At 45.1% G+C, this 11,556-nt stretch overlaps 1 protein-coding gene across 1 annotated transcript in view; it reads left to right on the top strand.

Moving 5' to 3' along the window:
* The first annotated feature begins 3,484 nt into the window (after positions 1 to 3,484).
* skia (v-ski avian sarcoma viral oncogene homolog a) overlaps positions 3,485 to 11,556 on the top strand; it is a 92,400-nt gene continuing 84,328 nt past the window's right edge. Inside the window, exon 1 of the mRNA XM_007570072.2 lies at positions 3,485 to 5,222. Within this exon, the coding sequence (XP_007570134.1) occupies positions 4,317 to 5,222 (906 nt within the window). The 5' untranslated portion in view covers positions 3,485 to 4,316. The remainder of the gene's footprint in view (positions 5,223 to 11,556) is intronic.

Genomic DNA, 11,556 nt, shown 5'->3' with positions numbered 1-11,556 from the left:
AATGAATTAGTTAGATGTCCATTAAATGGTCAGTTGATCATTAAATTCTTTCAGGTGCCACTTAAGAATTTAGGTGTCAAAAGCATTTTCCCTGGGCTGCACAGTGGGGAAGTTGTTAGCTCTGTTGCCTCAGAACACGAAGCTCCTGACTTTCCCCCCAAGGATTCCCCTCCAACTCCAAAAACACCCATGTTGGGTTAATAACTGACTGCTCTTCAGTGAACATTGCTGTGAGTGTGCATGCTGTATGGCCCTTTGATGGACTGATAACCTTTCCAGTGGCTGGAGACACAGCACTGGTAAAAAGTATTCACTCCCTTTGATGTCTTACCCTTTTTACTGCTTTTACTAATCAGTCATGATCAACACATTTTTGGATTTTCTGACAAAAGAAAAATTACAAAAATTGCCTTTAACATCAAAGTGAAAATTAATTTCTTTAACATAATGACAATTAATCAAAACTATGTAGCATAAATAAGCGATTTGCAATAATATTGGCCACCTTTAAAGTGACTGACCTAAATCAACAGAGGTCCAGCCAGTTGGTGCTGGTAGTCTCACAGTGAGTGGAATGGAGATCAGCCAGTGACTGTAGTTTAAGGACAGCTGTGACTCCATGGTCAGAGGAAAGAAACTTCTTTGGTCCAAAATAGAATTGTTGTAGTTCAATCACTTTTATCTCTGTGCCCCACCCAGGTTCGTTTACCAGTTTCAGGACCCGACTAGAACCCCTCAGTGTAATTACCTTGAGAAACAATGAGGTTTGGTTGAGTATAAAACCAGGCTTTTAATGGTGAAAAATGATCAAAAGTTACAAGCTACACGTCATATAAATGGAACAGACACAGAGTTACATTCACCGTCCAGAGCTGGAGCCACACTGAGCTCACCTGATGGATGCAACCAAGTGAGGCAAAGACTGTAGCTTGAGTTTAGCTTTCATTCTTCTCTGCAATACCCTCCCTAAAGGTTAGTCTAATCAGTTTCAGTCTGTTTATGTACGACTGGCGATAGTCGCTGGTAACAGTCGCACATAAACATGATTATGTTAGCCGCAGCAGTGTGCGTGTCAGCAAATAAAAGAGACAGAGGAAAAACACAGAATCCATAACAGAACCTTTTGCCCAGACACACAAGATGGACACCAAAACACTGCACATCACCACAAACACACTATCTCCACTGTGAAGCATAGTGGTGGCTGCATCATGCTGTGAGGTGCTTCTCAGCAGCAGGCCCTGAAAACATTTTGAATGTAGAAGGTCAGATGAAGGCACCAGAACAAAGGGAAATCCTGGAGGACAATTAGTTTCCATCTGCAGGAGAACTACGGCTTCAGGGAACATTTATTATCCAGCCAAACAGCTGGACCTACACAGAGATGGTTTGAAGACAACAACGTGGAAGTTCTGAAGTGACCTAGTCAAAGCCCAGGCCTCAGTCCCATAGAGAACGTTTGGCTAGGCTAGTAAAGGGCCGTTGATCCCCACCAACCCGGGATCCACCCTGAAAATGCTCTAACGGCAGCCAAGGGGTTCAATATCTCTGCAAACTGTTTTAATGCTACGTGATTTAATTAATTTTTTTTTTTTTTTTTAGAAATCAGTTTTCACATTTACATTACATTTTTGGTTGTAATTTTGGTCAAAAATACATTTTTGGCCCCATATATTGTTGATCATGACAAGTGAATTTTCAAATAAATAAAATGGTAATAAATCCAAAGTGGGAATAACTTATTAAAGACACTCTAGTCCCTGACGACTCTGTACCTTCTTGGTAATAAATTAATATGTACTATCTGTAAATCTGTTTACAGCATTTTCAAATATTTAAAAATTAAACTTTGGATCGGTAATCCAATGGCAGGATGTGGCATCAGGACATGGACATATTTTATACCCCCTAAAAAAGTAGATATTGAAAAACAAAACATTTAACCTCAACTGTTCTTGCCGTTCGTCTTATTACTGTCATTATGATTCCACGTTTGTTTCCTCCTAAGTCTTGCTGTTGCTCTTCAAGCTCTCTGTGTTTTGTGTGTGTTGGAAAGGTGCTCTCTGAACACAGCAAAGCGCTGGTTTCAGGTCATGACCCACATTTTAGGTTGCAGTTGCAGCCAGATTTGGACAGGGGACGCTATAAGAGCAGAAACCACCAGAACTCTCTGGGAGTTGAACTTGCCCTAAACACATGAACCCAAACCCTGCCAATCCTCCCCGGTTGGTTTGGATTACAGATCAGGATTATCTTTTACTAATTCCTCCAGTTTTACTTCTTTTTCTGTAACAAAACTGAATCTAATGAAACGATTAAACAAACAGTATATCTAAAGATGTAATTTGAAAATACTTAAACGGTACAGCTTTAGAAACATTAAGATTCCTTTGAGAAAACTCATGTAAAAACATGGAAATATCGCTGAGTTATAAATCCAACCTAGTTGCTGTTTATCAACTTCTGATAATTTTTGTTCATGCAAAGCATTAACAAGAACATTGCTTCTCACTGATAGCTCTTCTTAGCACATTAAAGCAGAAGGTACACTAAACCACAGCCAGACGGGTAGCTTAAATATGTCCTGTCTCACAAGACAACACCCATCCTCTTTTTGGTTCTTCTCTCACTGAACCAACTGACTTACATCAACTCGCCCCTGGACGTTGTGAGATGACAAATAAAACCCAGAATCTGTCTTTCAGTTTAGTTTCCTGCAGATAATTACTACAAAACACTGTCCATTAATGTGGTGATGTTTCTTGAGCATTTGGTAAAATCTAAAAAGACAGTACTGCTGTACAGAGCAGCGATCTGTTCTGCGTTTCAGCAAGGTTAGGTATGATGTCTTTTTCATTGCAAAATTTGTCATGGTATTTTTTTTTTATTGTCTTTTTTGATTTTCTACTGCTGTCACAAAAAAATATTTTCTTATTATCCAGCTTTTCCAGATCCAGCTCTAGGAATAAATACATTTTATGACATAGCTAGTTATGTTAAAATAGAATAATTTACAGAATCCAACAGGCTTTTGTCTGATCTCAGAAAACACAATTTTTTTTACACAGTGACTAAATAAATCAGTGGGTGACAACAACCCTTTTTACTTTGAACACGCCAAAGCTTTGCTCCTTCCCTTGGTATTTGCCCTCCATATGTTCACTGATTATACATCATTGTTATGGAAAGTAAATCGTAAAGAAAAACTCAATAAAATCAAATGTTATTGTGGAGAACCCTTTACGAAGTGACATTTAAGTAATATGTAGTGACTAGTTTAATAGTCATGCATAATTGCTTCGTCGCCAGCTATGGTGGCTGACGAGACCCTATGAATATCAGCATGGGGTCTCAAACGTCCTTCCTTGCTTTGGCTAATATTAAAACTTTACATTTGTTCTAAAACCAGCCAACCAAAAAATGTTTGCAACACAGAATAATAAAATGCGACTGATTTAAAAAATATATTTCCCCTACACACTCTTTAAAGCGGCAAAAGTCTTCTAACTTTCTACACTTTTTTTTCCTGCTTCGAGGTCTGTGTTAAGCTGTCCGCGCAGTGCTTGCGCGTGTTTGTGCGCGCGTTGCGGCGCATGTCGTGTGCGTGCGTGTCTACGGTGTCAGCGGCGGTGAGGGGGTGACGGCTCGTTCCTGGAAGAGCCTGGCCTGCCTGCAGAGTCACTCACATTCCTGGCTGGGATTCAATGACTGAGCCAGACACACAAACACTGAGGGTGGAGGAAGAGCGGTGGAGGAAAGGGGAGGGAGAGGGCGCGTGAGAGAGAGCTAGACGGGGCGCGAGGCAGAAAGGCAGGGAGGGAGTCGGGGAGCGCGCGCGGACGGGCACGGCAGGCTGCTTCTCAGACTTCTCATCTCCATCCAGTCAGAGTGAACTGCGGGGGCAGACCGAGCGGTTCTCTGCAGTCCTCGACAGCGGAAAGAAGCCCAGAGTAAGATTTTTTTTTTTTTCCCTCGCCGAGCTTTTCCCCGCTTCGGTTGGTTTTCGCCTGCTCTGCTTTGGGAATCGACCAACGGAACTTTTCGGCACTCTGGAGTTTCAGACAGTCTTGTTTTTTTATTTTTGAAATGGACAGTCGGCGACCTGCTGCGGGGAGCGATGTTCTCTGAGCTGGACTAAAACTGTAAGAACTGTCGTAGGGATCTTTAAAAGCTCCGTTCACTGGATGTTTGATGAAGCTCTTCTCGGCTTTAGTCAGTTCTGGGACGCCGTGGATTTACCAGGTCGGGGAACGGATTGATACTTGTGATTCCCGTTCAGCGAGAAGGATTAACGCTTCCAAAGTTGGAAGAAAAACATGGAGACTGTAAGTCGGCAGAGCTTCCAGCCTCACCCGGGACTGCAACAAACTCTGAAGCAGTTTCACCTCAGCGCTATAAACTCCCTGGGCGGACCGGCGGCTTTCTCGGCTCGGTGGCAGCATGAGCTCCTCTTCAAGAAGGACGGGAAAGAGCCCGAGCCGGTCCTGCAGCATCTGCCGCCGCCCGTGATGCCGGGCCCGCTGTTCATCCCGTCCGACCGCTCCACGGAGAGGTGCGAGACGGTGCTGGAGGGGGAGACCATCTCGTGCTTCGTGGTCGGCGGGGAGAAACGCCTGTGCTTGCCGCAGATCCTCAACACGGTGCTCCGGGACTTCTCCCTGCAGCAGATCAACTCGGTGTGCGACGAGCTGCACATCTACTGCTCCCGCTGCACGGCGGACCAGCTGGAGATCCTCAAAGTCATGGGCATCCTGCCCTTCTCCGCGCCGTCCTGCGGCCTCATCACCAAGACGGACGCCGAGCGGCTCTGCAACGCCCTGATCTACGGAGGAGCATATCCGCCGCGATGCAAGAAGGACCCGGGCTCCGGCTCTCTGGAGCTGCAGCTCACCGATCGGAGCTTCAAGATCTACCACGAGTGTTTCGGCAAGTGCAAGGGCTTGTTCGTACCGGAGCTGTACAGCAGCCCCAACGCAGCGTGCATCCAGTGCATGGACTGCAGACTCATGTATCCGACCCACAAGTTTGTGGTGCACAGCCACAAGGCGCAGGAGAACAGGACTTGCCACTGGGGCTTCGACTCGGCCAACTGGAGGGCGTACATCCTCCTGGGTCAGGATTACACGGGGAAAGAGGAGAAGGCGCGCCTGGAGCTGCTGCTGGACGAGATCAAGGAGAAATTTGACTTCGCCAACAAGTACAAGAGGAAAGCATCATCCAGGGTGAGTCAGTCTGGCTGCGTTCAAGCGCCACTGCTGCTGCTGACAACTTTGAGCTCTGCCATGCTTTATCCACTGATTTCCCCCATCCAGAGGAAGGAATCCATGTGTGGATCACAGTTTTGCCCCAAAGTTTTTCCTATCCCTAAAACGGAATTCTCTCTGATCCCTGTTTAGATCCTGTCTTCTCCCGTCTTCCCACTTTGAGAAAGCCCTCAGTGTTCGGCCATCATTGGCATATTGACACTAATTAGGCCTCATCCACTGGTGACAACAAAACGCCTGTGGTGGCAATAAAGTCATTATTCGAGTCGTCAAACTCTTAAAGCCTTCTTTATTGGCTCATACAGTAAACACGATCTCATGTAGCAACAAATGGCTCAGTGGGGGGTGCAAACATTGGTTGGGAGGGAGACGTTAACCTGAAGGTAGTTTATTTCCCATTCCCAGGTGTAATAACAGTGTCCTCCAAGGATTTTACACCCTGAGCTAAAAAAAAAAAAACTTTGTCTGGTTGTTTCTCAACTGGATTTTAAATCCTTTTCTACAACTTTCTGTCGAATTTCTGAATGAATCATTTCATCTTCACACACTTGGAATGTTTCGATGCGTCTCTGTGTTTGCTGAGATTCAGGTGATGAGACAGGAACTCTTAGAAGTAAATCCTGAGGAGGGGTTTGCGGGGAGGGATCGGCCGATTTAAAAGGAGTCTCACCCCCACATCCACCCCCTCGGTGAAAAAGGCCCAGTGCGGCCATTTGCATGAACTGTTCCACATCAATGGAGCTGATGAAGCAGGGTTTAGAGTATTGTGGTGGAAACATAATATGATTCCAACAAAGGGGAGCATTCAGTAAACAGAGCGGACCACCCATCCCCACCTCCGACATGCTCCCCTGCCCCCTCTTCTCCTCACCTCCTGGGTTATTTTGCGTCCTTTCGGAGCGTCTGATTGGAACCTCGGTGGCCTTCTTGTTGAAGGAGCTCAGGAAGTGTTTGGAGGCAGGCCGCCGTCTTCCAGTCAGACCCAGAGACCAAACAGGAACTAGGGGAATCCTCCAGAGTCCTGCAATGCCTGCTGGGTACAAGACTACTGGCACACACACATACTTTGTGTTCAGGCTGGAGTGAGGACACCTCAAAGGCCTCCATTCTGGGAAGGGGGAGCTCTTCTGTTTCTAAAAGTTGCAGACAAAACAGGGGAGGCTCCTCTGTCTTGCTTTTTCAACCCACTCCTGTTTCATAAAGTGACTAACGAGGTTTGCTGGGATGTGAAGAGGTTCTGGGATGTGAAGAGGTTCTGGGATGTGAAGAGGTTCTGGGATGCGGCGAGGCCCATAGTGGAAAAGGTGGCAGTGGGAGCTCAGTGGCTGGCCATTTCTGTGAATATTAACAAGGCTGTTACAGAAGTGTTAGCAGCAGTCTCGTATGCAGACAGACGCAGGAAGTGATATTGCCACACTTCCCTCCTTGCAGACGCTCTTTTGAAAGCTTCAGCTTGAGGCACGCTCGTGACTGATTCACAGAGAACCTCGGCTCTCTCCCTCCCGTCGGGGGTCCCAGGGTGAATGAGCTTTCCGTTCCCTGCTGCTTATCTCAGAGGATGCACGGCGCCGTGAACAGCGGCGGGCTGATGTGGCGCAGCGCTGGGCTGAGCTGGGTGTGGAGCTCTGATGCCAGGCCTTGGCTGTGAGACTCTTTGGTTTCTGGCTGGTGCACATGTGGGTGGTGCGCATAATCAGTGGCTTTCCGCATCAGGATGTTTAGATAAGAATTGTGGCCGCAGATTTAGCAAGTTTCTAACTTTATAATTTTCCCTTAAGATGAAGTGATTTCTCCGCAGGCTGCCTGTTTGGAGAAGATATGAGAGCAAAGAGGAGCCAGGCACTGCAGACTGAGTGGGGAGAGGGGGGGAGCTTTTGCAGACTGAGTTTATGTTCCAAGCTGAACCTCCCGTTCTGGAGGTAGACCTGGTCATTAGGCCTCAGTCTGCTGCTGCCTCTGGGCATTAAGCATGGCATTCACATGGCCTGCTGTTTACCACTGCTAACTTTAGTGGAAACCTCACTTCCTGTTTTGTGTAAAGAGCTGACCTCCATCACAGGTTGTTGGAAACTGATCCGCGTCGGGATAAAAGTACATCAGGATTCCCAAGGAGAACAATACAACAGACTTTGCGCTCGCTCCACACATGTTATTATGCTGACAGCCAGCGCATTCCTGCAGGCCGTCACCATGTGTTTACTCTGGATATCTCTGCGAAAACCAAAGCAGGCTGAAATTGAAGCTGACGTGTGTGGTTGTTTTGAGCTTTTAACTCCTACAAATAGATGCTGTTTGCGGTCGATGCATTTTCCTCCACAGCTGCAGGGATGCTTTTAAACTTTGGGACGCTCAAACTTCCAGTTTTACTTAGAGGACGACTCCTGCCCCTCCCCCTCCTCGCTGCTGCAGCTCGGGATATCTGGCCTCCAGCTGAAGGGGCCGCTTGTTTCAGGCGGGAGGAGGGGTCTGTGGTGGTCGGGGCTCAGAGGAAGTGAACTCCCAGAGGGGCTGGAGGGCCATGTCCTGTTTCATATGCAAGGCGCAGTTTTGGAGCAAGCTTGCTGACTGGCAGCCGTGTGCTCGGAGGGAACAGCTGGGAACTTTCAGGCCTGTTCTCAGAGAGGTACAGCAGAGCTTCTTGTTGTCCTGACAACAGGAAGGCTGGAGATGGTTCCCATTGGCTCTTCTCTTCCTGTTCTGATGTTTGTCCTTCCAAACAACTCAGTAAATACTTAGAATTTATGGAAATTGTTTTTTCGTCTCCATTCATCAGTTACTGTAAAACAGGGTTTTATTATTATTTTATAAGAAAGGATGAATGAAGTGATTTGAAGTTGACATTTTAAACCATCTGTAGTATCTTTTATTAGCAGTTAGCATGGCTAGCTCCCAAACAGCACTTTGTGTGTAAGTATGACAGAAAAAGTGGATCATTTCTTTAAGTCTGAGATTCCCAAAAGACTTTCAGCATAGTCCATAAGAGACAGAGGTTGAAAGCTCTAAGGGATAAAACAACACATTGCTGTTGTGTTCTATTAAGCCTTCCTGTTACCTGCTAAAATCTTTCTCTCTCTGTCGCTGTGCCACAGACAAGTTTGGTTTCCTTGTTTACATCCTGGGTTTGCTTTCAAGTACCTCACTGAAACTACAATAACCGGCTTTGACCCAACAAAGGGGTCAATGTCGGTTTGACCCCTTTCTTATGGAGAGCTACCAGTCTTTCCATAAGAAAGACAAATATGGTGTATCAGGTTTTGTAGTGCCTGACTGATTCTGATGGACGGCTCTCTACATAATATTAATGCCTTAAGTTAATATGAAACACACCTTAATGTTAAGGATGCGTAAATGTTAATGCATCCTTAACATTAAGGTGCGTTAATCCTAATGTTAAGGATTAACATTAGTTAATGTTAATGGTCCTAAATGAAACCCAAAGCTTGAACATTAAATTGGCCAAATACTTGGTATTTCAATGTAATTTTCCCCAAATACTTTTTCTATCAGTTTATTGATCTCTCATTAATGACTTTGAGGGAAAACTGCCCATGGTTTGCTCTTATAGTCCTGCCGTCTGTAGCAGAAACCAACCATCCTGTTGTCTTTGAAATGTTGGTGCGCCACATGATTTCCACTCTGGCACCAGAATTCCTTCCATAATTTAACCCTGTTTAAATGCAACCTTTAACCATTGGGTATCTACTACAATTGACCTCCAGCCAAAAGCTAACAATGGGACTTTGACCCAACAGAGTAGATCCTTGATTCTTGGAATATAACAGTCGACACATTTAGCATGTCGTGATCTTCACACTGAAGTTCAAAAGATATAAGTAATTCTGTGGATGTATTGTGCAGTCGTGCTGTAGATTGAACTCACTTTTTCTTCTGTAATTTTATTTCATATTCCAAAGATAATGAAGGTTAGAGCCGACTTCAGCCAGCCTGCCATTGTCTTAGGGGCTCATGGTGTGATCCACCATGAGGCTCAGTGAAATCAATGCCATATTGACCTTTAAGAGTCTCAACATCGAGTGGGATTGAAAAGTCACTCCCTGTTGAGCTCACAGTGACAGTCTGACACAAAGCAGAAGGACTTCAAACACCAACTTGCCAATCACTGGGCTGTTCATCATTTCAGAGGTTTAAACTGGTGTTCATTTTAAAAATCATTTATATTCAGTCACATATACATTCTAATTGACCCTAGTTAATTGTGCACAATAAATTCTTCAGAGTAGATTAAAACATTTCTGCCTAAGGAAACCCAGCAGTCAGTCACTGACTTGCAGGATTCACTCCTCCCGGACGAGGATGTAACAAATCAATTGTGTTAAGTTCTGGACTGTACAGTAATCCATGTACAGCATGAATGTAATGACAGAGGAGAGGAAAAACTACCCTTGAACAGGAAGAAACCTCCAGCAGAACCAGAGCTGAGTATGAGCTTTTGCAGCGCTTTCTTTCCCTCTTCCTTTGTGGAAAGAAAACCTCTCTTTGAGGCTTGGTGACGTCAACTTTGAGGAACGGTATCTTCACACTGGGCTTGATGCGCCTTGAAACGGTGGCTTTATTTCCACCACAACTGCTGACAGGAAAAGCGCTGCGAAACGGAGGAAAAGCGAGCAGCATAACATCTCAGACTGCATCGCTTTGCTTTATTTGTTTGGAAAAAAAAAAAAAAAACTTTCAAGAGGCGGCCACTGAAGCAGCAGTGGAAACTGAAATAAGTGCAGCGATTCTTTCTGGAAGGTACGTCTTTCTGCCAGAAGCTGTTTCTTTCGGAAGACTTTAAAGCTGTGAGAAGAAAAAGGGATTTTCCCAGTTGATGCCTGATCATATGGAAAGCATGAGGGCTTTAGCAAACAGTCTGCATTTCACTGGATTGTGATGTAACAGCTCTGACTGACTCAACACACACAACGTTCAAATCGCTCCTGAAACAGGAAACTTTCTTACTCAAACTAGAGTCTTAATGAAGGCTGTCACCGATTGATCACTTAACACTGATGCGATGGATGGATGGATGGATGGATGGTATTCTGTGAACCAATCAGTTGGTCACAGATTGTAATTTGTCTCTTTTCCCTCTAGCTTTAATCCCCAATCAGCATGTCAGGCAGGGATAAAACAGATTTCTCTTTATGAAATCATTAAAAACATCAGAATGAAGAACTCTATCTACTTTAACTCTAGAGCTATAATCGGACGTTTTGCTTTAATGCTTCTCTTGTAATTCTTCCCTTGTCTGTTAGATTCCAAACTTCTACATCGCTCTTCCTATTTGATGTGTTATGGTGCTTAAAACAATTAACTTAAGATTGATTTCACGTAAAAGAAAAAAAAATGTTACGTATCTGACAGGAAACAGCCAATTGGTTCGCCTCCAGAAGAAATAGTTGCTTGGGACTTTTTGAACAGAATTAAATGGATTCATGCCTGAATGATTCATAGATTTTAGAGGGTTAGCAATCCAGAAAAGGTTTCTGTGAACATGGTCATGCAGCACGCTGAAAATGATCCAAGGACCAAGGAAAAACTCTGAAAGCCATCAAGAAGGCTTGGAGGATCACTGCTACCGATCACTGGAATGTTTACACTAAGCTAAGGAAGTTTGGGATGAACTGAAAACTTTGGAAATTCAGAGTACTACTACTGAGGTTTGATTAAAGAGAAATAAAATGGAAGTTCTCATTGTCAGTTCCCCCCACTGGGCTGTTGGCCTCTCCATCCACCCCCAAAGATAGATGGAGGTAGCAGCGCATGGAGTGCTTCAGTGAGCGCTCACCCGGAAGACAGTGGTCCACATCGATCCACCTGCCTGGGACAGTAGCTAGTCAGTGTTCGAGCAGAGGAGCAGACAGGGATAGAGGTATGAACAAAGCCCACCTCTCTATCACTCCACTCAAAACCAACTGCCTCCCAGGCCGTACACTGCGTTGTTGTGAACCATCTCAGCCTAAAGAGCCCACTCCTTCCTATCTGTCAGAATATTCACAGCATCGCAGTGCAGTGTGACCTTCCTGCTGCAGTGCAACCTTCCTTGTGCTCTTTGCTATTCTGAACCTCCTCTATGTGGTAAAGGCAGCCATTTCTCCTGACGGCCCGCTTTGAAACTACACACACAGGTTTTTGTGACCTTTCAATATTTATATGTTTCTGTAGGAGGAGAGGTCTGCTGTGTTTATTTAATGAAAGAAGCTTTGAAATATTCATAATCACATGCGGCTGTGTAAGACCCAGCTACAGTGGCAACGGCTCCATCCACAGACCTTTGACCCCTTTAGAGCCG

The sequence above is a fragment of the Poecilia formosa genome, unplaced genomic scaffold (genome assembly GCF_000485575.1).
Source record: "Poecilia formosa unplaced genomic scaffold, Poecilia_formosa-5.1.2 Scaffold255, whole genome shotgun sequence".
Taxonomy (NCBI): Eukaryota; Metazoa; Chordata; class Actinopteri; order Cyprinodontiformes; family Poeciliidae; genus Poecilia; species Poecilia formosa.
The sequence above is the reverse complement of the archived record's forward strand: the minus strand, read 5'-3'. Positions and strand labels throughout refer to the sequence as shown.